The 25,873-nt window shown below is 41.0% G+C and overlaps 1 protein-coding gene across 3 annotated transcripts in view; it reads left to right on the plus strand.

Moving 5' to 3' along the window:
• hectd1.S (HECT domain containing E3 ubiquitin protein ligase 1 S homeolog) overlaps positions 1–25,660 on the plus strand; it is a 65,590-nt gene extending 39,930 nt beyond the window's left edge. For 2 of the 3 annotated variants that reach the window (XM_018232182.2, XM_018232183.2), the window contains exons 17-42: positions 51–197; positions 820–914; positions 1,167–1,272; positions 1,961–2,095; positions 3,178–3,317; positions 3,514–3,837; positions 4,095–4,261; positions 4,861–5,037; positions 5,815–6,615; positions 6,819–7,037; positions 7,297–7,430; positions 9,193–9,349; positions 10,047–10,266; positions 10,731–10,785; positions 14,019–14,201; positions 15,484–15,694; positions 15,871–15,956; positions 16,038–16,165; positions 16,252–16,453; positions 17,342–17,479; positions 17,717–18,324; positions 21,448–21,526; positions 22,435–22,528; positions 23,446–23,596; positions 23,703–23,847; positions 24,596–25,660. In XM_018232182.2, the coding sequence (XP_018087671.1) occupies positions 51–197; positions 820–914; positions 1,167–1,272; positions 1,961–2,095; positions 3,178–3,317; positions 3,514–3,837; positions 4,095–4,261; positions 4,861–5,037; positions 5,815–6,615; positions 6,819–7,037; positions 7,297–7,430; positions 9,193–9,349; positions 10,047–10,266; positions 10,731–10,785; positions 14,019–14,201; positions 15,484–15,694; positions 15,871–15,956; positions 16,038–16,165; positions 16,252–16,453; positions 17,342–17,479; positions 17,717–18,324; positions 21,448–21,526; positions 22,435–22,528; positions 23,446–23,596; positions 23,703–23,847; positions 24,596–24,733 (5,040 nt within the window). In that variant the 3' untranslated portion in view covers positions 24,734–25,660. The remainder of the gene's footprint in view (positions 1–50; positions 198–819; positions 915–1,166; positions 1,273–1,960; positions 2,096–3,177; positions 3,318–3,513; positions 3,838–4,094; positions 4,262–4,860; positions 5,038–5,814; positions 6,616–6,818; positions 7,038–7,296; positions 7,431–9,192; positions 9,350–10,046; positions 10,267–10,730; positions 10,786–14,018; positions 14,202–15,483; positions 15,695–15,870; positions 15,957–16,037; positions 16,166–16,251; positions 16,454–17,341; positions 17,480–17,716; positions 18,325–21,447; positions 21,527–22,434; positions 22,529–23,445; positions 23,597–23,702; positions 23,848–24,595) is intronic. The other variant, XM_018232184.2, reaches the window with a different exon arrangement.
• The last annotated feature ends 213 nt before the right edge of the window (positions 25,661–25,873 follow it).

Genomic DNA, 25,873 nt, shown 5'->3' on the forward strand with positions numbered 1-25,873 from the left:
TAATAATTGCTTTTGTCCATCTATCAATTTGCTTTCTCTGCTCTCTCAAGTGTATTGAAGGAGAGAACACATGGAGAGATCTGATGAAAACTGCCCTGGAAAATCTTATTGTGCTACTGAAGGATGAGAATACCATTTCTCCTTATGAGATGTGCAGCAGCGGACTGGTGCAGGCTTTGCTTACAGTGCTAAATAATGTAAGTCTAGTTGACTGATAGATCAACTAAAATCTATATTTATTTTTTGATGTCAGATATTGCTAGATTCTAGTGAAACACTACCCCCTGTAACCTGTGGAAGTATTTAAAGTATTTCAGTTTCTGACCTTTGAAAAGATACACAAAGACTTGGGGAATTCAGAACATGTAACTGGTCAGATATTGTCCCTTTAACACAGTGGTTGCCAAACTGTAATACTGTGGAGCCTTGGGCTGGGGGGGATGGGCTCAGCCTGAAGTACATTTTAGGTAAGCTTTTGGGAAAAATCTCTTTTAGATACTCATGGAAGCTTAATTAGAAGGTCAGTATATATTGTTGGAACTATTGTTCAGTGGCTGAAACAGCAGTGTTTTCATATATTTGTAACCTTGGTATGAGGGACTGTAAGCAAAGGGTTGACCCTTGGTGGGATTAACTGACAACTGTTTATTTTAGTCTAGGAATCCAATCTTGAGCTTAGTTTTTCAATATGTGTTGCTACCTTCTTGACTGAAGATCCATGTGTTCCTTTCAGTTTGTTCTCATTGCAGTGCTGACAGTTTTGGTCTTGCATATCTCTGCATGGTTATAATAACACTGGGTGCTTTCTTTCTCCAACAGAATGAAGACTGTGATATAAAGCAGGACTGTGGGCAGCTAGTGGAGAGGCTTAATGTATTTAAAACTGCCTTCAGCGAAAATGAAGACGATGAAAGGTTTGTTACACCCCACCTCCATTTTCATTATCCTAAGGCACATGAGAATGAAGGCAGTTAAATGGCTGCAGCTTCGGTTTGTTCTTCTCGTTCTGGATGCCCACAGATATTGTCTTAAACTGTTGTGCATTTGCACTATTGCCTACTACCAGCCAGAAATAGAGAAAGTGTGATAGAATTTTGTGCATAACCATAAACAAATTAAATAAAAATGTTGGCAAAATGTTTTAATGACATCTGTTTATTCCTTAGCCGCCCTGCCATTGCCCTTGTCCGAAAATTGATTGCTGTGCTCGAATCAATAGAACGGCTGTCCCTTCACCTGTATGACACCCCTGGATCTAGCTACAATTTGCAGGTAAAAATGCAACCATATTTTTTTCTGTTTCATCTTTAAGTGTCGTGCTCTTCTCTAGGAGTCTGTTTGTGCATTATATTTTCTCACCCACATCTTTGTACTGCAGAGGCTTGTGGTTGACTATAAGGAGGAATTTGGGCAGGACAGTAACTTTGTGTATGTAAAGCAGAATCTGGAAGCAGGGTTAGGGAATAAAGCCCCGCAACAAGAATTAATGGAAATGTGAACCACTGTGTGGAATTTTAGTTTGATGTAAACAATGATGTTATTAAGACATTTTGCAGCTGGTCTTCTTTATTTATTAAGCAGCTCTGCAGTTTGGATTTCAAGTTATCTAGTGTTAGGATCCAATTTACCCTAGTAATCGGGCAGTGGTTGCAATGAGGCTAGAAAATGAATAGGACAGTGCTTGAATAGAATTTAAAAAGTATATATTTTATAACCTCTCAAATATAATAAGACTAATTGCAAATTTCCTAGCATACTAGCAGTTAACATAAAGGTGAACTAACCACTCTGTTGACTGAGTAAAAAGTGATTCTCCTCTTCTACTGACCTCCTTACCCTGCTTCAAGGATAGGCAGCCTGGTGGGTGGGCACACATTCACTGTACACTCAAACTAACCAAAAGAGAACAGTTTTACATAAATGCCACTGTTCCAACCACTTTTCCACCATTCCTCTTCAGATCCTGACTCGTAGGCTTCGGTTTCGGTTGGAGCGTGCACCTGGAGAAACGTCTTTAATCGACCGTACCGGTCGGATGCTGAAAATGGAGCCACTGGCAACTGTAGAGTCCTTAGAGCAATATTTACTGAAAATGGTGAGAGCTGGGGGGACCCACACCCGATCTACCTTCCTTTTACAGACCTGCACCTCCCCACCGATGACATCATAAAAGGCGCACACCTATAAAACTGGAAGCTGGCAGTGTAAGGTCATGGGCTGGGAGAGCAGGCAGAAGAGCTCAACCCGAACCCACCCACGACCTGCAAATGGGAAGCACATCACTAGTTAGCTGTCAGTTACCTGTAAACTTATATATAAATTTGTATTTCCACTTCAGCAACCGTAAAGTATGAAAACAGTCTAATGTTGTTTAGGTGTTATTAAAAGATATGTGGGAGCTGCAATATGGCTTGCTTTAGCATTTTTCATGTACAACCTGCCACTCCGTAACTGTAATGAAGATGCTCTACCTTAAAGGGATACTGTCATGGGAAAAAACATTTTTTTCAAAATGAATCAGTTAATAGTGCTGCTCCAGCAGAATCCTGCACTTAAATCCATTTCTCAAAAGAGCAAACAGATTTTGTTATATTCAGTTTTAAAATCTGACATGGGGCTAGACATTTTGTCAATTTCTCAGCTGCCCCTGGTCATGTGACTTGTGCCTGCACTTTAGGAGAGAAATGCTTTCTGGCAGGCTGCTGTTTTTCCTTCTCAATGTAACTGAATGTGTCTCAGTGGGACCTGGATTTTATTATTGAGTGTTGTTCTTAGATCTACCAGGCAGCTGTTATCTTGTGTTAGGGAGCTGTTATCTGGTTACCTTCCCATTGTTCTTTTGTTTGGCTGCTGGGGGGGGGGGGTGATATCAGTCCAACTTGCAGTACAGCAGGAAAGAGTGATTGAAGTTTATCAGAGCACAAGTCACATGACTTGGGGCAGCTGGGAAATTGACAACATGTCTAGCCCCATGTCAGATTTCAAAATTGAATATAAAAAAAATCTGTTTGCTCTTTTGAGAAATGGATTTCAGTGCAGAGTTGTGCTGGAGCAGCACTATTAACTGATTCATTTTGAAAAACATTTTTTTCCCCATGACAGTATCCCTTTAAAATCCATTGTTCCCCTATAATGAAAAACACGTGTGAACACCACTACACATGATTTTTTGTGCAGGTGGCTAAACAATGGTACGACTTTGAACGTTCCTCCTTTGTGTTCGTGCGAAAACTGCGCGAGGGCCAGAGTTGTGTGTTCCGCCACCAGCATGACTTTGATGATAATGGAATCATTTACTGGATTGGTACCAATGCAAAGTAAGTAGGATTATCACAGTAGAGAAGCCTCTGGGATCTGTTTACTATAATCAATTCCATGTTTATTTGGTTCTTCTAAGGAACAGGCTGATCTTTATCACTGACTAAAATCTCAAATCGTTTTGTGTTAGACTATAACTATAATTTATTATTTTGGACGTTTGATCTTTGATAATCTTTTGTTTCGTGTTTTTAGGAACGCATATGAGTGGGTCAACCCTGCTGCTTATGGACTAGTAGTTGTTACATCATCTGAAGGTCGTAATTTGCCATATGGCCGTCTTGAGGATATCCTGAGCCGCGATAGCTCTGCCCTTAATTGCCACACTAATGATGATAAGAGTGCCTGGTTTGCCATTGATCTTGGCTTGTGGGTTGTGCCTTCTGCCTACACATTGCGTCATGCTCGTGGATATGGCCGCTCTGCTCTTCGGAACTGGGTCTTCCAGGTGTCTAAAGATGGTCAGAACTGGACTGCACTCTACACCCACGTGGATGACTGCAGCCTGAATGAACCTGGGTAACTTGAAAATGTCATCTATATGAAACAGCTGTAGGGCTAAGCTACTAGCTCTTGGGTGTGCTACAGGCTTGTTTTTAGTAGTATAATGCTATGCTACAAGGCAAACAGAAAGGCTTTCTAGTAAATATGTTTTGCAAATAAAAATGTATTCTACATATCCCAGTATTTTTATCTTTAAGGAATATGTTCAGTTTCACCAAAGGTAGACCATGTTGTGTAATATCTGCTTAAGAGACCTTTTGCTTTTTGTTAAGCTCATCAGCCACATGGCCTCTGGACCCTGCGAAAGAAGAAAAGCAGGGTTGGCGTCATATCCGGATAAAGCAGACTGGGAAGAATGCCAGTGGCCAGACCCACTACCTCTCACTTTCTGGCTTTGAGCTTTATGGCACTGTGACTGGGGTGTGTGAAGACCAACTTGGTAGGTTTATAAGAGCTGCAAGTCAAGGGCCATACCAAGGACCCTAAACAGAGTAAATTCCAGGGCATCAAATTTAGATTTTTAAAAATATTTCCTTGAGTGTACATTTTGGAAATCCTGCATCAGATTTCCCATTAAGACTCCAGGATTATAGAAACACAGATATAAATCCAAATCAAAGTAGTGCATAGCTCCCAAGTCTGATGCAAAGGTCTTTGTAGAGTTTGATCAGTATATAATGAACTCTAAATATAAATGTCATATTAGCCATGAAAGCAGTGAAGGATTAGGGGTAAAAGGGATGTTAATTAATTGACATATTTTAAATTTGCACCTGCTGCTTCCGATTTTTTTTTTTGAGCAGGCCAACATCAGAACAGTTCTATTTCCTTCTAAATGTATCTCTGTGACCATACAGTTACAACAAAATGTGTTCTATTTTGTTAATAAAAAGTTAAATAGCTCTGGTACTTGAAAAAATAAATAATGTAAAATTGTTTAGTGCAGTTTACTTTTTTTTGAAGTTTCTTTAAGAGATACATAGCCATTTGCTCTTCCGTGTGTCGAATGCTAAACATTAGCATGTTTTTTCTGCAAAGGTAAAGCTGCCAAAGAGGCAGAAGCCAACTTAAGGCGCCAGAGGCGGCTGGTACGCTCTCAGGTGCTAAAATATATGGTGCCCGGAGCCCGTGTTATTCGGGGCATTGATTGGAAGTGGCGAGACCAAGATGGCAGTGCCCAGGGAGAAGGCATGGTTACAGGAGAGCTGCACAATGGTAAGAGAAGAAGATGCTCCTGACAGGCTGTCGTATAATCTTGCAGCCCTACTAAGAACCCATATTGTTGTTTGTGGTACAATAACATATGTACAGTAAGAATTGGCCCACCCTCAATAATGAGCATTGTTTTGAGTTTTATTAGTTTGAGTTCATGCTGCTTAAGGGAAACTGAGTACTGCTGTATTAATGCTTGTAAACATGCAGTATTCTTTATTTTGCTCTTTTGTTTTCCCATTTCTGCAGCTTTCTGTTTCTTGCTTTTTGGCTTTTCCAAATTCAGACAGACCTACAATTCTTAACATTCCTTGTAAAGGCGTAATCCAGTTAGCGCAGTCTTTTTTTTTTTCTTTTTTGTCACAAGGGAAGATGAAAGCGTTAAGCTTAATTTGCCTTAACTTTCACCTTTTTAAATGACTTCACTTATCTTATAGTTTGAATTGCTTATAGGTGGGAAGATGCTATAATGCTTGTCCTGACAGGGGATAAGGTAGAAATTCAGCACATCTGTATGTGAAAAAGTTGAGCTGTTGCTCAACTGGATGTGGCGAATGTAGTATTACTTTTAAACCAGATCCGCAGTTTTAGATCTGTCTGATTTTGTTGGGAACAAATTGTATGCTCTCTGCTAAAGGGTGTTTAATTAACCCCTCTGGTGGCTTTTATGGCATCAGAGGGGTTAATCTGCTTGTGCTAGCTTTATCTCTCTGCGTAACTCCAATCATTCCTTTTTTTGCTGTCCTCTCTTCCATCTTACACGCTACTATCCCTTTCCAGGCTGGATTGATGTCATATGGGATGCCGGTGGCTCTAACTCTTACCGCATGAGCGCGGAAGGAAAATTTGACCTGAAGCTGGCCCCGGGTTATGACCCAGAGTCTGCGGTGTCACCCAAACCTGTTTCATCCACTGTTGTAGGCACACCGCCCTCGTGGAGCAGCCTGGTGAAAAACAACTGCCCTGACAAAGCCCCTCCCTCTTCCTCGTCTTCTTGCGTGGTCGTTGGAAGCGTGGCCGGCTCAGGCAGCCGCAAAGGAAGCAGCAGCTCGGTCTGTAGCGTGGCAAGCAGCAGCGATGTAAGCCTAAGCTGTGCAAAGACAGAGAGGAGGGCAGAGGAACAAGTCTCTGACATTCACCATGATCCCATCCTGCTCCTGTCCTCTAACCCAGCAGCCTCTGCTTCCTCCACCTGCCCTCCTGGAGGAGAAACAGTGGGTGAAGGAGGAGATAGAAAGGCAGGAGAAACGGCAGCTATCTCAATGGGTATGGTGAGCATTAGCTCCCCTGATGTCAGTTCTGTTTCCGAACTCAGCAACAAGGAAGTAGCCGTTCCTCGACCACTGGGTTCTTCTGCCAGCAACAGATTGTCTGTCAGTTCACTGTTGGCAGCTGGGGCCCCCATGAGCTCTAGTGCCAGCGTACCAAACTTGTCTTCCAGGGAAACATCCAGTCTAGAGTCCTTTGTAAGGAGAGTGGCAAATATCGCCAGGACAAACGCCACCAACAACATGAACTTGAGCCGTAGCAGCAGCGATAACAATACCAACACTCTGGGGAGGAATGCAGTCAGCTCAGCCAGTGAGTGATGGGGTAGAAAGTTGTCATACGCTGATATAAAGGGAAAATCCTTACAACTGCCTTTAAACTGGGAGTGGGTTGATAGGTTTGCAGTACACTGAATGGAGGGATGGGGAGGTGAGAATAAAACTGGGAATAATGATGTCCTCCTGATGCTGTGCAATAAAAAGCTCTGAAGGATTTAAGTCTTTTCTTTTTTTCAGCCTCACCACTTATGGGGGCTCAGAGCTTTCCTAACCTGACCACCACAGGAACCACGTCCACTGTTACAATGTCTACATCCAGCGTCACCAGCAGTAATGTGGCAACAGCCACTACAGGCTTGTCTGTAGGTCAGTCCCTCAGTAACACTCTGACTACAAGTCTGACGTCAACATCCAGTGAGAGTGATACTGGTCAGGAAGCAGAATACTCCCTCTATGGTAAGTGGTAAGGTGCAACTATATATATATATATATCATATATAAGTAAGTCCTCCAAATGGAACGCACAGCCATGAGTCCTTCGTTCAGCCTGGGTGCCAGTCTTGTATAAAAAGAAGTATCCCAAATGCTGACAGCACACCAATTGGCTGGCCTGATTTTCTTATAGTCTTTCATTTGGATCCATTCTGAAGATGATTTGATTGTGTTTGGCCAAAGCATTGTGTGAATCTTCACTCCTTCCTTTGATTTTCAACAGATTTCCTTGATAGTTGCCGTGCTAGCACTTTACTTGCTGAACTTGACGATGATGAAGACCTTCCCGAGCCTGATGAGGAAGATGATGAAAATGAAGATGATAACCAAGAAGAGCAAGAGTATGAAGAAGTAATGGTAAGAGATGTTCTGGGATGTAGTATTCTTACAAAAAAGCAATAACTTTGCATGGCACCTTACCTGAATTGTCAAGTACAAATGATTTGATCTCATAAACAGAGATGGCCGCCCACACACCAGTAAAGGAATGGTAACCCCAACAAATTAAAGTAATGAAAATACATCTCCTGTGCACTGCACTGGTACAACTGATGTGTTTACTTCAGAAACTCTACTTTGGTCAAACAAGCTGCTGTGTATCCATGAGGGCAGCCATTCAAAGCTGAAAAGGGAGAAGTGTCACAGGGTACGCGGAAGATAACTGACAAGTACTGTAGTAGCTTGTTTATATAAACTATAGTAGTACTTATCTGTTATCTACTGTGTATCCTGTGCTTGAATGGCTGCCCCCATGGCTACACAGCAGCTTGTTTATATAAACTATAGTAGTACTTATCTGTTATCTACTGTGTATCCTGTGCTTGAATGGCTGCCCCCATGGCTACACAGCAGCTTGTTTATATAAACTCTAGTAGTACTTATCTGTTATCTACTGTGTATCCTGTGCTTGAATGGCTGCCCCCATGGCTACACAGACGCTTGTTTATATAAACTATAGTAGTACTTATCTGTTATCTACTGTGTATCCTGTGCTTGAATGGCTGCCCCCATGGCTACACAGCAGCTTGTTTATATAAACTATAGTAGTACTTATCTGTTATCTACTGTGTATCCTGTGCTTGAATGGCTGCCCCATGGCTACACAGCAGCTTGTTTATATAAACTATAGTAGTACTTATCTGTTATCTACTGTGTATCCTGTGCTTGAATGGCTGCCCCCATGGCTACACAGCAGCTTGTTTATATAAACTATAGTAGTACTTATCTGTTATCTACTGTGTATCCTGTGCTTGAATGGCTGCCCCATGGCTACACAGCAGCTTGTTTATATAAACTATAGTAGTACTTATCTGTTATCTACTGTGTATCCTGTGCTTGAATGGCTGCCCCCCATGGCTACACAGCAGCTTGTTTATATAAACTATAGTAGTACTTATCTGTTATCTACTGTGTATCCTGTGCTTGAATGGCTGCCCCCATGGCTACACAGCAGCTTGTTTATATAAACTCTAGTAGTACTTATCTGTTATCTACTGTGTATCCTGTGCTTGAATGGCTGCCCCCATGGCTACACAGCAGCTTGTTTATATAAACTATAGTTGTGTTTTTTAAAGCAAACACACATGCTTTGCCAGTGTAGTGCACAGGACATTATATTATATATATACATCATTCCTTTAAAACACTTTCATTTTTTTGGTGTTCCTTTTAAAAAAAAAAAAAAAAAAAAAATTAAAAAATAATATAATAATATTATAATATAATATTATTATGATATAATAATATAAAATAATAAAACAGTACCTTGTACTTGATCCTAACTATCATATAACTATCAAATATTAGGCAACTCCTATTGGCTTTTATTAATGTTTAAATGATTATTTCGTAGACTTAAGGAATGGTAATCCAAATTATGGAAATACCCCTTATCCAGAAAGCTACAGGTTTTGACCATTCTGGATCACCGTTCCCAACTTATATCATATCAAAAATCATGACAGTATGCCTTTAAGTTAGAGGGTGGAAAAGATAGTAAGAATATAGCACATAACAAATGTAACAAATTCAGCTATTGTCTTTTAGCATTTTTTATAAAAATAATTTGAAGATATGAAAAATGTTATAAAACAAATGTCTGTTGTTTTGCTTTGGCCAGGAGGAGGAAGAGTATGAGACCAAAGGTGGCCGACGCAGAACCTGGGATGATGATTATGTGCTGAAGAGACAGTTTTCTGCTTTGGTCCCGGCTTTTGACCCACGTCCAGGGAGAACTAATGTTCATCAGACCACTGATCTTGAAATTCCTGCTCCAGGTACAAACACACAAAGGGAGGGACAATTGCTTTATAGCTGTTTCAATAAAAATGCAAGTAGACTGTTGGCAAGTTAACAAGCATATAACCATAGCTTTGTAATCCTTCATAATAACAAATGTAAAAGGGAAATATTAGTTGTATTTACATCATCAAATTGGATGTCACTGTTTAAAGGGGACCAAAAAAAGTATTCCAAATCCTATTTCATCTGTTGTTCAAGCAAAATGAACTTTAATTACACTATATAAATTATCTGAATCTTGTTTCCTTCAGTTTGGGAACTCATAATTATAACAAGCAGGCAGGAGCCATTTTGTGGACACTGTTATTAAGGCAAGTCTTGTATCATCTCAGAGTCTTGTTTGTGCACCAGAATGGGGGAGCTGATGTCCATCCCCATGTCCTGGTTACACAATTAAATGGTGAAGAGATTGGGGGGAATGTGGGGAGAGCAGTGACATGTAGGAAGTGCTGAATGGAAAGTGAAAGTAATTGCCTAAGGCATAGAGGATTGATAGCTGAGATGTTTAAATGAGCTTACTACAGCTATGAATGTTTTGAAAAATACTTTTATTATACAGTTTTATATGTTTGGGTGACAGGTCCTGTTTAAATACCCTGTTAAAAGATACGAGAGTACATTCTGCCTTTATGGTTGATGTAGTCTGTCTGTTCAACTTATTTTCCCCCGCAGGCACACCCCACTCAGAGCTTCTGGAGGAAGTAGAATGTGCCCCTGCTCCACGTTTAGCACTCACCCTTAAGGTGACAGGCCTTGGAAGTGGGAGAGAGGTGGAGCTCCCCCTTAATTTCCGTTCCACTATATTTTACTATGTACAGAGACTGCTGCAACTCTCCTGCAATGGAGCCATCAAAACTGACAAGTTGAGGAGGATTTGGGAACCCACCTATACGTAAGGAAGAGATTGATAGCCTAAGAAGGCTCTTGGATCCCGATTTCCCCATTAAAATCAATGATATGATATTCGATGCATGCCAGATTAATACGCTCTGCTTTATTTGTGTTTATCATACACTGTATGTATAGGCCCATGGCATGAAGGAGGTATAGTGAGCTTGCAGGAAAAGCAAAAGAAAATGTACCTGCACATAAATGCATGTTGCACAATGCACAACAATGCAATTATATAAATAATGTATATATTTGTGTGTGTACCTGTATAACATCAAGACAACTTAATTGCACATAGGACATTCTATGCAGTCCTGCAAGAGTACTGTTAATAGAGACGTGGCCCTGCCAAAGCCTTGGTGGTACTAACTTTGTCTTTACAGAGCACTTTTTTGTATAGATTATAAAATGTTTTCTGTAAATATTTTGACTGCAGTCTCACTGTACATACCTCTTTCTCTACAGGATTATATATAGAGAGATGAAGGATTCAGATAAGCAGAAAGAATGTGGCAGACTGGTGAGTTTCTTCTGCAACAGGAAAAAAGTTGTCAATCTGCTTTCATATTTTAGTCTAATGGTTTTAAGAATGGATTTAACAATATTGTTGCCTGAGGCAGGTTAGCTGATCACTTTGGTAGAGCTCCTGATTACCAATTTTATCTTGCAACAGGCTGTGGGACACAAGAATCATGCGGTATAGCATCGACCACTAGGAGGCCGAACACTAGAGAAGAAAGAAGACTCCTCACTCTGTGTCTATACCCTTGCATCTGTTTTTTCTAGTCTCCTTAGAAAACAGGGCCTTGCACACTTATGCCCAAAAGATTTTTCCTGCGACTAGCAATCACTGCCAGCACGAGGGGCTCTCCTAGAAGTCTCCACATAAAGACTTCATCTCTACAAGCTTCCCCCGACATGGGATGCGGTTCTGGAGCTAATAAATCTCATTGATACTTGTTACAATAAAAGGTGCTCCCTCTAGACTTCAGCTGCGCCTCCTCTCTGAAATACGCCAATCTGCTCTCTTCAGTCTGGCACATACAGCAACTTCCCTTTTGCTGCACACAAGATGGGACCTCTGCCCCTCAGCCCCTCTTGCTATCGTGAGAGTGCCGTCACCCCTCTTTACAGACGGGGAGCGCAAGACCTGCTCGAGTGCAAGGCTGCAGCACAACTCTGCTCGCCATCCTGAACTTGCTCGCCATCCATGCACACTATGGCAGAGGGCACCTTTCCCAGGCCAAGCAAAGCTAAGGTAAAATATGCAGCATGTGCATCATGCTGCAAGGGACCCCTATGTTCAGCATACTCCATTATCGGTCCTGAAACTCCTACTCCAGCTCTAGAGGTTCTGGCATCCCCTCCACCTGAGCCCCCCCCCCCCAGGAGGTTCTCCCTCCACAAACTTCCCCGACTACTTCTGCTCTGCCAAGCACCTCCTCTGCGCAGGAACCCTCTGCTTGGGATCTACACCTTTCCACAGGTATCCCCAAATTAGCAGAGTGCATGGACAAATTACTATACAAATTAGACCAGGGGATTTACGAGACTCACCCGAAGACTACTAAACGTCTGGCTCCCACTTCTCCATGTCAGGGTAGCAACTGCAGATATTGTCCTACTTCACCACTTCAGGGGATGGCCATTCTCTTAGCGAGGGTGAACTGACTTCTCACCACTCCAATCACTCCGATGCGGAGGAAGACCTCCCCAAACCATCATCCGAGGCCTTGGATACACTAATATCCTCTGTACTCAAATGCCTGGACCTCAAAAGCCAGTACTGACTCCTCAGTCTCTTATCAAAGACACAAGAAATCACCACCAATTTCCCCATCTCACACTCAACTTGATACCTTTATCCAGTTAGCGGGAACACCCTGAGAAGAGATTTCAGGCCAATCACTGTTTTCAACGAGACTATCCCTTTCCTCAGGAGACCTTTGAGAAATGGTCATCTCCTCCTTCCTTTTATGTGCCAGTCTTGTCTATCAAAGAACATCACACTACCAGTCCCAGATGCATCGTCATTCATGGACTCTAGCTGCAGGGATCCACTGGCGTTTGCAGTTGATGCGATGAAGGCCCCTTGGGACTTTCCACTTGCATATGTGTTATCTTCACTACAAAAAATCAAGAGGACACAGTATACTGATATTTATAGTTCCACACTGGCCTCCCCGGCCCTGATTTTTACACCTGGTGGCAAAGTGGAGCAATGGCCACTTCCTCTTGCACCCAATCTTCTATCTCAGGGCCCCATATGCCATCCCAACCCCAAAATGCTCAATCTTACTGATCTTGCATCCCTTAATTCTCCACCGCAAAGGTTTTTCAACTGAGATTGTCTTTACCCTGATGGCCACCAGGAAGAGGTCTTTGGCCAAGACCTACCACTGGGACTGGAAGTGCTACCAGAATTGGTGCACACGCCATGGGTTCTCAGTCGAGACCTGCTCCATCGCCCGCATACTGGAGTTCCTACAAGAAGGGCTGACCAAAGATCTTTTCCTGAATTCCCTCTAACCCCAGGTCTCCTCCCTTTCAATCTTTTCCCAGCAAAAGCTGGCCTTCGACTCGGACATCTGCACCTTTCTTTAGGGTGCCACACATATAACAACTCCTTAGCCTTAACTTAAGTTTGTACTCTCAGCCCTCCGAGGACCCCCTTTAAGCCCTTGGCCACCATTCCGCTGACATGGCTTACCCGTGTTCCATGTCACCATTTCCTCTACTCTCAGTATTAGAGCTCAGTGCTCTGTCCTGCAACCACCCCTTCCTGGTTTTGCACAGGATCTTTGCACATCCACTTCGTTTGTTCCCAAGGTAATAACGGATTTCTACCTCAATCAAGAGATCACTATTCCCTCACTCTGCCCACACCCTTGCACCCTGAAGGAGATCGCCTTGCACTCATTTGATCCAGTCTGAGCACTGAAGTTCTACCTCAATCGAACCAGAGGGTTAAAATTTTGAAGTCTCCAAGCCCACAATTTCCCGGTGGATCACAGAAGCCATTTGCAAAGCATGTGTTGCCATGAGGAAGTCTCTTTCTCCCCCCTCTTTCGGATCAGAGCACATGAGGGGTATCTGCACCTCGTGGGCCATCCAGAATAGAGCTCCGGCTGACCAAATTTGTTTGCTGCTACCTGGTCCACCATCCACTCCTTTAGAAAATTTTACAAATTTGAGGTGTTTGCACATTTTGGCAGGAAGGTGCTATAGGCAGAAGTTGCCAATTCGCCTGTCTGTGATTCCTCCCACCATTCTCTGGAGAACAGCTTTAGTATGTTCCTATGTCCCACAGCCTGTTCCATGAGAAAAGTAGATTTTGTTACTCACAATCATATAACTTTCTCTTCAGTCAGCTGTTGCACACATGACCTCCCTCTCTGTTTTCCTTGACCCTGGTAGTGCATTATTTACATAGTTTTGGTTTTCATATCATGTTGGTGTTAGACAAAACTGGGTTCCTCTGGTAAGTTGCAAGGGGTATAGCCACAGAGGGGGAGTCTTCTTCTCTAGTGTCCTGCCTCCTAGTGGTCGATTATCTACCCCATGGTTCCTCTGTCCCACAGCTGAATGAAGAGAAATCAGAATCTACTTTTTTAATCTGAAAACCAGGTTACCCTTAAACAAGTTGAAATATGGTCTCAAATTCTTGGAGAGGATCGCCATGATTCTTGGGTTATTTGATATTTCTGCAGTAATGGTATCATGCATTGTTACATATTCCCTTTTCTTCCTCAGGGCTGTTGGTCTGTAGAACATGTGGAACAGTCCCTGGGGACAGATGCCTTGCCAAAGAATGACCTGATCACTTACCTGCAGCGAAATGCAGACCCAGGGTTCTTGCGACGCTGGAAACTGACAGGAACCAACAAAAGCATTAGGAAAAACCGCAACTGTTCCCAGCTTATTGCTGCTTATAAAGTAAGTAACACTGATGTGGTTCAGTAGATTTCCGTTGCCATTTAATTGGCAATATACTTGGTTAATTAATAGGAACACCTTGAAATATAAATGACTTTATCTAAATAGGCACTATTAACTTCTACAATAAATATTAGACTGGTATACAGTAGCTATGTTTGTGAAGATTCTCATTCATCCAGGTCATGGTATATCTGTAGAAATAAGCTACAGTCAGCAGGCGACAAAGAGCTGTACGTGTCTCCCTTGCTGAGATGACCTTTCCTGTAATTTTCCCTGTATTCATTTGTTACCCATCATCCATATATTTCCATGTCCAGTGCAGGCCAGAAGCCAGGTTCTTGATGTTATTAAGCCAGTGACATCCATGTAGCAATAAGCAAAACTTTGTTACTTAGCATTGAACATGTTCATCTCACTTTCAACATGTTTGTGTGTGTGTGTGGGCTAGAAATTTACTTACTTTGGTTAAATAGCATTAGTATTTGGGACAGTAATGTTTTAATTGGGCCATTGCTTATTCGGCCCCACCCTTAGGGCAAATGGCACTGTGCCTTGGCTTCACTCCATTTTCTATGTGCCTGAGCAGATTTTGCTGTCTAAATGCAGCCCTGTGTGCCCTTAAAGGAGAAGGAAAGGTTAAAACTAAGTAAGCCTTATCAGAAAGGTCCATCTAAATATACAAGTAAACCCCTAAAGTAATACTGCTCTGAGTCCTCTGTCAAAAGAAACACAGCTTTTCTTTCCTTCTATTGTGTACTCATGGGCTTCTGTATCAGACTTCCTGTTTTCAGCTTAAACCTCCAGGGCTAGGGCTTGAGCATGCTCAGTTTGCTCCTCTCACCTCCCCCCCTCCCTTCTCTGCTGTAATCTGAGCCCAGAGCAGGGAGAGACTCAGGCGGGAAGTGATGTCACACCACATAAATACTGCAGCTGCTATCCTAAACAAACAGAGAGTTTCTAGAGCTTTTTACTCAGGTATGGTAAAACATTCTACAGAATAAATATAGCATTCTAGCTTGCACTATTGCAGCTAATCTATTGGCAATAAAATGCCTCCGTAGTTTTCCTTCTCCTTTAACTTTACTGGAGTCTCAATGGTGCTGAGCTTGTTTGTTGACGTTCCCTCAGTATTTTATTTATTAGAAATTCTCCCATCTGACTCTAGCCCGAAGGTTAAACAAGCTTATCAGGAATAAATCTGTATCTGACCCTAACCTAAGGTTAGAAGTGAGCCAACCATTGCATGCCTTTCAAGTTTTTTTTCCTTTTTTCCTTACAGGACTACTGTGAGAATGGCTGTAAGTCTCTCTCAATGCCAGCTGCTCTTGCCACATTCCAGAGTGCAGATATCCTTAATCATTCCCGAGAGCAGCCACAAGCCAAAGCAGGCAGCAGCCAAAATGCCTGTGGGGTAGAAGATGTTTTGCAGCTCCTCCGAATTCTCTTTATTGTAGCCAGTGACCCATATTCTGCCAGGAACCCGCAGGAAGGTGAGGGTTTCGGTTTTACCTTTCAGGTGAAATGTATCATAAACATAGGAAACAAGACATAAAGGGGCAGATTTACCAAGGGTCGAAATTAAAATTCGAAAATACATGTTATTTTTCAGGTGCTTGGAATCCCAGGGAAAGGGGACTTTTTCTAATTCATTTCTTTCTTGTTTTAGATGAAGAAGATCTGCTCCTTTTCAGCGTTCCTCCAGAGGAGTTTACTAGCAAGAAAATCACTACAAAGATTGTTCAGCAAATTGAGGTAGGGACACAAGTTTAAATTGGAATTAAATTGGTCCTGCATCCATAGCCCAAAAATCACATGAATTTTCTTCTCCACCAGGAACCATTAGCTTTAGCGAGTGGAGCTTTGCCAGACTGGTGTGAACAGCTGACCAGCAAATGTCCCTTCTTGATACCCTTTGAAACCCGGCAGCTTTACTTCACATGTACAGCATTTGGTGCCTCAAGGTAATCTCCTTTTTGATGACCTTTCTGTTCTTTATGTTGTGTGCTGCCTGCAACTCGACAAAGTCTGTGCCTTGCACTTCATTTAGGGCTATCGTGTGGCTGCAGAATAGGCGGGAAGCCACAGTGGAGAGGAGCAGAACTGCAAGTGCAGTGCGCAGGGATGATCCAGGGGAGTTCAGAGTGGGCCGTCTGAAACATGAACGCGTGAAGGTCCCACGAGGGGAGTCTCTGATGGAATGGGCAGAAAATGTTATGCAAATCCATGCAGACCGAAAATCTGTGCTAGAGGTAAATAAACATGAAAATAATGAGGCTGGTAAAGAGAGTTCTTCAGTTTTTTAAAGTAAAACTATACCTCCAAAATGAATACATAAGCAGCAGTTTATATCAAATTAAGTGGCCAAACTGGTGTGTGTATGTGTATATATATATATATATATATATATATATATATATATATATATATATTTAAGTAAATATTTCCCTTTAGATCTCTTGCCTTAAACCACCATTTAGTGATGGTCTGTGTGCTGCCTCAGAGATCACCTGACCAGAAATACTGTAGCTCTAACTGTAACAGGAAGAGATCAGCTGATCAGAAATACTGCAGCTCTAACTGTAACAGGAAGAGATCACCTGACCAGAAATACTGCAGCTCTAACTGTAACAGGAAGAGATCACCTGACCAGAAATACTGCAGCTCTAACTGTAACAGGAAGAGATCACCTGACCAGAAATACTGCAGCTCTAACTGTAACAGGAAGAGGAAGAGATCACCTGACCAGAAATACTGCAGCTCTAACTGTAACAGGAAGAGATCACCTGACCAGAAATACTGCAGCTCTAACTGTAACAGGAAGGGATCACCTGACCAGAAATACTGCAGCTCTAACTGTAACAGGAAGAAGTGTATGAAATTGGTTTATTTACATGAAGCAAGGTTTTACATATGAGCTGTATATTTCTATAGAGACCTACATTGTTTGGGGGGTATAGTTTGAGGTGTATGTAAAGGCATAGCTTTAATTTTTATGTTAGAAGTGACTTCTTTCTGTTGCCAAATTTGGAGATTTACCAGTTCCTCTCTAACAGGCCTTTGAGTAGATAAGAAATAACCGCTGTCTCTGTTTGTCTTACTTTCTCTCATTACCTGTAATAATTTTCCTTTCTGTGCAGGTGGAGTTTCTGGGAGAAGAAGGAACAGGGTTGGGCCCTACCCTTGAGTTTTATGCCCTGGTGGCAGCAGAGTTCCAGAAAACAGATTTAGGAATCTGGTTATGTGATGATGAATTTCCCGATGACGAGTCACGGCAGGTAATAAGAACAAATACCAGTTCAACACCAGCATAGAATAATGAAGAATGCTGAGGGGTAGGTGGGATATAACATGTCCTGGGTACAAAACACAGCTCACATGAATACTAGTGGCTGTTGTGGGTTGTCCTGAGCATGAGGCAGTGGAAAAATCTTTGAATTATTTTCATGTCTGTGTTTGATTTTTTGATTGTAAATATTCTGCTTGCAAACACTTAACTGTGCTTTGTTTCACAGGTGGATCTAGGTGGTGGTTTGAAGCCCCCTGGTTACTATGTGCAGCGTTCCTGTGGCCTCTTCATTGCTCCCTACCCACAAGATAGTGAGGAACTAGACCGAGTCACTAGACTTTGCCATTTCCTTGGTGTTTTCCTTGCAAAGTGCATCCAGGACAATAGATTAGTGGACTTGCCCATTTCAAAGCCATTTTTTAAGCTTATGTGTATGGGCGATATTAAGAGCAACATGAGCAAGCTTTTGTATGCCTCTCTGGGGGAGGAGAGTGAGCACTGCACGGAGAGTCAGTCGGAGGCCTCTACGGAGGATGGGCACGATGCCCTTTCAGTAGGAAGCTTTGAGGAAGACTGCAAATCTGAATTCATCTTAGACCCACCCAAACCAAAACCGCCAGCCTGGTTTCAGGGTATTTTAACATGGGAGGACTTTGAGCTAATAAACCCACACCGTGCTCACTTCCTTAGGGACATTAGGGAGCTGGCAGTTAAAAGGAGACAGATTCTGGGGAACCGTTGCTTATCTGAGGATGAGAAGAACACTCAGCTTCAGGAACTTATGCTAAAGAATCCCTCTGGATCTGGGCCACCTGTCAGCATTGAGGATTTAGGGTAAGACTTGGCTGTTGCTTATGGTAAGTACAGTGGGTCACTTATTACTGACCCGGAGTTGGATTGCAGCCAGGGCACTATCTGCATACATTTGTGCATAAACTAAATACAATAATTTGAATATCGGTGAACAACCCTCTGAGCCCCAAGTTCACAAGGAACATGCCATGTATAATGAACAAGATGAGCCTATGTTAAAAGTATACCCCAAACCCTACTATCAATCAATCCAAATCAGCTTAAAATATCATGTGAATAATTACACTTACTAAAAATTAGAGAATAAACACCTTGTGAACAAAAAAACTCAAACGTTCCCGCATACACAATTGAACTGGCTACAAGAACACACCGATTCAGACTGTATCCCAGTATAAAAGTGCACCATACACTAGAAATATCATCCTGAAACTAAAATAATCATTACTGTCTCAATATTTCGAAAAATGGAATGAATGAGATCAATTCATTAAGTATTGACTGAAGTACAGCACCGCAAATCTTGATAAAAATGCCTTTATTGGAACACTGGTAGGACCTGGATAAGCTTTTATCTACAGAAAAGATTTGTGGAGCTGTACTTCAATCAATATTTGTAAGAGGATTGGAATGTGGCCAGTCAGGGTACCTGCACCGGGACCCACAAATTTAAACCATTTTGGGAGCTGATTTTACCAATTAATTCATGAAGTCCCTTAGGGCTCAAAGTGCCCAAACGATGGATCCAATGCAATTCAGTTTGTAATGAACTTAGGGTTCAGAGGGTTGATATTATTGAGACTAATATTCAAATTGTATTTAGTTATATATTTATGCACAGTATGCTGGGAGATTTTATCTGAAGTGTTTTCTCATTTCAGTGATTAGGTGTATGACTAGTGATCACTATTAGAGTTGTCAGTTAGTTTTGTATTGTAAGTTTAAACTTTTACATAGTGGGGAGTAAATATTACTTATTTATAGGGTCGCTATTCATTTTTTATGAATTTTGTAATATAGTTTTAAGGGATTGATGAATTGGTGTTTGTTTCACTTTTATGCACATGCACAAGCATCTATAGGTTGCAAGTTATCAGTTCATTTTAGGGATCTGGGACTTTGTATTTAAAATTTCTAGTATTATATTTTTGATCATTTAAATCAAAATATCACAGGGTTAAACAGTGCACAATATCTGACACAGCATTGTATTAAATCAGGATTTACTGGTAACATGTACTTGATATACAGAAATTGAAGGCGGAGTCATATTTAGAACAAACTTAAATTGAACGGTGGGGCTGAAGACAAAAATTCATGTTAGTTTATTTGTTGTCGTTATGGTAACCCGTGTAGTTAACTAATATGATCAAGGAAGTTCGGAGAAGTTTGTTAGCGTTAAAATGAGGAAAAGTATATATGTTACTGGTTATTTGAGTTTTTTATGGATCTATATGTATCGAGCCGTACATTCACAATGTTTATAGCTAGCTGTAATTGAGATTGCTACATTATTGCTAGGTAATTTATTTTTGTGATTCTTGTTATTTAGGTAATGTTATTTATGTGACTATTGTTATTTAGGTAATGTTATTTTTGTGATTCTTGTTATTTAGGTAATGTTATTTTTGTGATTCTTGTCACAATGGCAGCTCTGTGTAAGGTGTAAAGCTTTCATGGGAACACATAAGATCACTATTGTAACAAAGTCAGAGTTTGCTTTTATGTTTTTTGTGTATAGTTTTATCAGTATAGTTTAATAAAGTTTGTATAATAGTCGCTTTTTAGTGACACTTTAGTAACGTCATCCACTTTTCTTTTCCCGCCAGTGTGTATTTGGCATTTTTGTTGTGTGTAAGAGCACTTTGAGAAAAGCTACATTGCAACCCAAAACATTAGTCTCCCGGTAATGAACCAAAATATTTATACATTTTGCCCTTTAAGACCTGTAAATGTGGACCTTTTTTTGATATATCTTTATATCTTTTTTAGGCAGCTACATGTAGGAGCAATTTGCCTTCCCTTGTGCTTTAAGTCGTTCTTCATTTAGTGCATTTAATCATATTCTGGTTAGAGGATTTTAAAGGAACAGTTCAGTGTGAAAATAAAAACTGTGTAAATAAATAGGCTGTGCAAAATAAAAAATGTTTCTAATATAGTTAGTTAGACAAAAATGTAATGTATAAAGGCTGGAGTGAGTGGATGTGTAACATAATAGCCTGAACACTACTTCCTGCTTTTCAGCTCTCTAACTCTGAGTTAGTCAGTGACTATAACAACAGTTATGTCCCATGTGCCCCTCACTCAAGTCTCTGATTGGTTACTGCCTGTTAACCAATCAGTGGAAAGCAAGAGAGCTGAAAAGCAGGAAGTAGTGTTCTGGCTATTATGTTACACATCCACTCACGACAAGAAGTTCACCGGCACACAGGTAATGCAAGCAGGTTATACCTAGTGTTTATTGCAGCATGCTGATCTCTACCTTTCAGGAGGGCCAGGGTGTGCGAGTACTTCTTGGATTGTTCTATGATTGACACATCCACTCACTCCAGCCTTTATACATTACATTTTTGCCTAACTAACTATATTAGATACAGTTTTTATTTTGCACAACCTATTTATTTACACAGTTTTTATTTGTACACTGAACAATTATCTTAAAGGAGAAGGAAAGCTACGGAGGCATTTTATTGCCAATAGATTAGCTGCAATAGTACAAGCTAGAATGCTATATTTATTCTGTAGAAAGCTTTACCATACCTGAGTAAAAAGCTCTAGAAACTCTCTGTTTGTTTAGGATAGGAGCTGCAGTATTAATGTGGTGTGACATCACTTCCTGCCTGAGTCTCTCCCTGCTCTGGGCTCAGATTACAGTAGAGAAGGGAGGGGTGGGGGAAGAGGAGCAAACTGAGCATGCTCACGCCCGGGGCAATGAGGTTTAAGCTGAAAACAGGAAGTCTGATACAGAAGCCCATGAGTACACAATAGAAGGAAAGAAATGTGCTGTTTCTTTTGACAGAGGACTCAGAGCAACATTACTTTGGGGGTTTACTGGTATATTTAGATGGACCTTTCTGATAAGGCTTACTTAGTTTTAACCTTTCCTTCTGCTTTAAATGTGTAATCTTTGTGCTTTGTTATTAGACTCAATTTCCAGTTCTGTCCATCTTCACGGGTTTATGGTTTCTCTGCAGTTGATCTGAAGCCAAATGGAGAGGATGAGGTAAGCGGATATATTTTCTGCTGTGAGTTACATGGACACTGTCATTTGTTTTTGTTTCCCGTCCAGTCATGATATATAACACAGGCCCATAATTGCATTTATATGGATGTCGAATTTCTGAGCTTTGCCAATAGGTGGGTCATGCAGTAAATGTCAGCCCTGTCTAAGTTGGAAGATAAAGGTTGCAAGCTGTTTGTTTCAGGCTAGTTCAGGTATGGGATCCATTATCCAGAAAGCTTCAAATTACAGAAAGGCTGACTCCATTTTATTAAAATAATCCAAATTGGAAAAAACTATTTTCTTTTTCTGTGTAATAATAAAACAGTAGATTGTACTTGATCCCAACTAAGATATAATTAATCCTTATTGGAAGCAAAAGCAGCTTGTTTTTTTAGTAGATTTAAGGAATAAAGATCCCTTATCTGGAAAACCCCAGGTCCTGAGCATTGTGGATAACAGGTCCCATACCTGTAGTCAAATATAATCTCAACACCATAAGGTCCCAAATCCCTACAGTCCGCTTGATATCCATTGTTTGTTACCTTCAGACCCATACAACTTGCTTACTATATTCACTTCATACCGGACTTCCAAATGCCAGTTTTGGCAACTTGTCATAAACTAGGAATTATGGGGTTATGTAATTAAAGGCTGAAAGATCTAACAACTGATCAGCAGGTAGCATTTACTGTCTGACTGTTTAAAATCCAGCATCTTAATGGTTGCTATGGGTTAATGCTACTGTGCAATCTTTGTGTCTATATATATATATATATATATATATATATATATATATATATATATATATATATATATACATATACATATAAATATATAGCACAGAGGTTAGTTCTCATATAAACAAATGTCTTTTTCTGATTTACTGACTTGTATCATGTTGTTTGCAGATGGTGACAATAGACAATGCAGAGGAGTATGTTGATCTTATGTTTGATTTCTGCATGCAGACTGGTGTGCAAAAGCAAATGGAAGCATTTAGAAGTAAGTATTGAAGCGACACTAATAAACAGTTATAAACAGTGCTTCTTACTTTGATAATCACCTGACTAGTTAGTGCACCAGCAGAGTCCCGACCATTACAGAAGGCAACTCGGAACAATCTGCTGCCTGCCCACCTGCCCGCTGGTCTGGAAATCACTTGGGTTGTGAAATTGTGTCCAAGTGCTAGTCTTAAAGGAACAGTAACACCAAAAAATGAAAGTGCTTTAAAGTCATGAAAAGATCATGTACTGTTGCCCTGCACTGGTAAAACTGATGTGTTTGCTTCAGAAACACTACTATAGTTCATATAAACAAGCTGCTGTGGAGCAATGGCGGAAATTGAAAAACGGCTATATGGCACAGGTTAACTAATGGATAACAGATAACACCATTAGACAGACAGAGCTTATTTGCTATCTGCTGTGTAACCTGAGCCTTTTCTCCTTTAAATGGCTGTCCCCATGGCTACACAGTAGCTTATTTATATAAACAATAGTAGTGTTTCTTAAGCAAACACAGCAGCTTTACCAGTGCAGGGCAATTGCATTATTAATTACTTTAAAACACTTTTATTTTTTGACGTTACTGTTCCTTTAAAGAAGGCTAACTGCCATCTAATCAGATCTGGAAGATGAGTAAGCTGCCCTAGAAAGTACTGTAATAAGACAATATAACTTGTATATTAGTGTTTTACAGTCATTTTATTCTCCTTTAAAATTCATTTGTATAGGTAAATCTGCTTAGGGAATCCTATTTACCTGCATATCTTTATATATCATCAGTTCCTATAGGAACAGTCATCCTACTGTGAAAACCCTCTTCCACAAAATGTCTCTGCAACCCACAAAGATAGGAGTATTTGTAAGCAGTTTATTGTTTGGAAGTGCCACTACATATATTCTGTTTTCTTGACTTAGGTGGCTTTAATAAAGTGTTCCCTATGGAGAAATTAGGCTCCTTCAGCCCTGAAGAAGTCCAAATGATACTGTGTGGAAACCAGTCTCCCTCTTGGTCCGCTGAGGACATCATCAGTTACACAGAACCAAAGTTAGGGTATACGCGCGAGAGGTAAGGCATAACCACTGCACTGTTCAGTGTATATATCAGAAAGGCACAAGATGGGGCTTGGGGAACAATCCGTTGTGATCCAACTGTCATTTTACTGCTGTTACAGTCTTGGTTTCCTTCGATTTGTGAGAGTCCTGTGTGGCATGTCATCAGATGAGAGGAAAGCGTTCCTGCAGTTTACAACTGGGTGCTCCACGTTGCCTCCTGGAGGACTGGCCAATCTGCATCCACGTCTTACAGTCGTGCGCAAGGTACATGCTTACAAAGAAACCCAAGAGTCAAACACATATTCCTTATCATGGGAAACCTGTATATACTATATTTTCTTGGTTTCCACTATAATCTACCTAAACTGGCCTCTTTGTCTTTGGGTGCATGCACAGTACAGAACTAGACCTGACATTTCTCTACTCCGCATGCACTCAGCTACAATGTGTGGCACTTAAAGGGGAAGGAAACCTAGTCGGTGCAAACCCCCCACCCGCCCTCCCGTTTGTTGCCCACCCTCCAGGGGGGAGGAAGGAGGGTGGGCAACAAACGGGAGGGGGTTGGCGGTTTGCGCCGACAAGGTTTCCTTCCCCTTTAATATTCACATAATGTTAATGATAATGTTAACATTAAAAAAAAAACACCATTATTTGTCAGAGAAACACACTGGTCATATAATTGCTGAGGATGAAGAGAAACTGATGTCTGTCTCTAAAACTAGGGATGCACCAAATCCAGGGTTCAGTTCGGTTTTTAGCTTTTTTCAGCAGGATTCAGATTCGGTCAAATCCTTGTGGCTGGCTGAACCAAATCCGAATCCTAATTTGCATATGTAAATAAGATGCGGGAAGGGAAATCACATGACTTTTCATCAAAAAACAATTAAAATGTTTTCCCACTTTTTCCTTTCCCGCTCTTAGTATTAGATAAAGGCAATGCAAAAGCCCAATGATGCAGGAGCCAACTGTGTGGTTACTTTGCTGCAAATCATATATTGTTGTTGTTTGGCAGGTTGATGCCACAGATTGCAGCTACCCATCTGTAAATACATGCGTGCATTACCTGAAGCTGCCCGACTATTCCTCCGAGGAAATCATGAGAGACCGCCTGCTTGCTGCTACCATGGAGAAAGGATTCCACCTGAACTGAAGGCTGCCCAAGGCTTGTGGGACAAAATGGGTTTTTTTGTTTGTTTTTTTAAACTAGCGGCACTCCCTATGTCACTTGTGTTTGTGTGCTGAGACCTGGCCTTTCTTCTTCTTACTCCCTCTCGTGAGGATCTGAAGGAGGGAACGGGTGTAATGCCTTTTAATTTCTTTCTCTTAGCTGCTAATGATGAAATGGTCTCTTAAGGCATGAGTGACCCCCCAAAAAACCCCTTTGCCTCTAGACCCCTTCTGCCCATGAAAGCAGTTGGGCGCAGAACAGAGGCATCTTTCTGTTAGGGGTCCCGCTTGTTAAAGTGTAGCGTCTGTTGTAAGAACATAACACACTACGTCGCCATTCCCCCCCCCCCATCTCTTGCATCTGGCTCCTCATTTGGCTTTAAATGAACTCACCAGAAAGCTGGTTTCTTGGATTGTGGAGCATTAATGGATATCCCAATTCATTCCCTTAGCCTCGCCCTCATTTTGGTTTCCTTTTTATGGGGCTGCACTACTTCCTCTCCCTGTTATTTTTGCATTTCCCTCCTCCCTGAGTCCATTAATATACTCAAGCTGCTTATTTTAGTTCTAATGGATCTAATGATTCCTCCTCCTTCGTTTGGATTTGTTCCTTCTATGCATTTTGAAATGAAGTATTTGTGCAAAGTGCAAATAAAGCGATTATGATATGAGCCCCACATAAATGAATATATATATATATATATATATATATATATATATATATATATATATATATATATATATATATACACCAGTGCAAGGGGATTTAACCCTTCAGTGTCAAGGGTAACTTGCAGTGTAGGAAGCTGCACTTAAGGGGTTGAAAACAAGTTTTGCTCTCTGGTTGTATTTTCTTTGTATATTATAAACATTTATTTAACTTGTTGCAGTTTGAAGTAAAAAAAGAAAAGTAAAAAAAAACAATAATAAAGAAATTGAGAAACAAAGTTGTAGTTTTGAAATATTTACTCCTGACATAGTTATTGTAGCACTGATGGTACCAAATTGTGCCCCTTAAAGGGGGAATAAAGCCCCTCTTAACCTCCTGAGATTTCCCCCACCCCTCCATGATGCATTCATTTAAAAAAAAAAAAACCCTTTAAAAAATATCTGACCCTTAAAT

This window comes from Xenopus laevis, chromosome 8S (genome assembly GCF_017654675.1).
Source record: "Xenopus laevis strain J_2021 chromosome 8S, Xenopus_laevis_v10.1, whole genome shotgun sequence".
NCBI classification, from domain to species: domain Eukaryota; kingdom Metazoa; phylum Chordata; class Amphibia; order Anura; family Pipidae; genus Xenopus; species Xenopus laevis.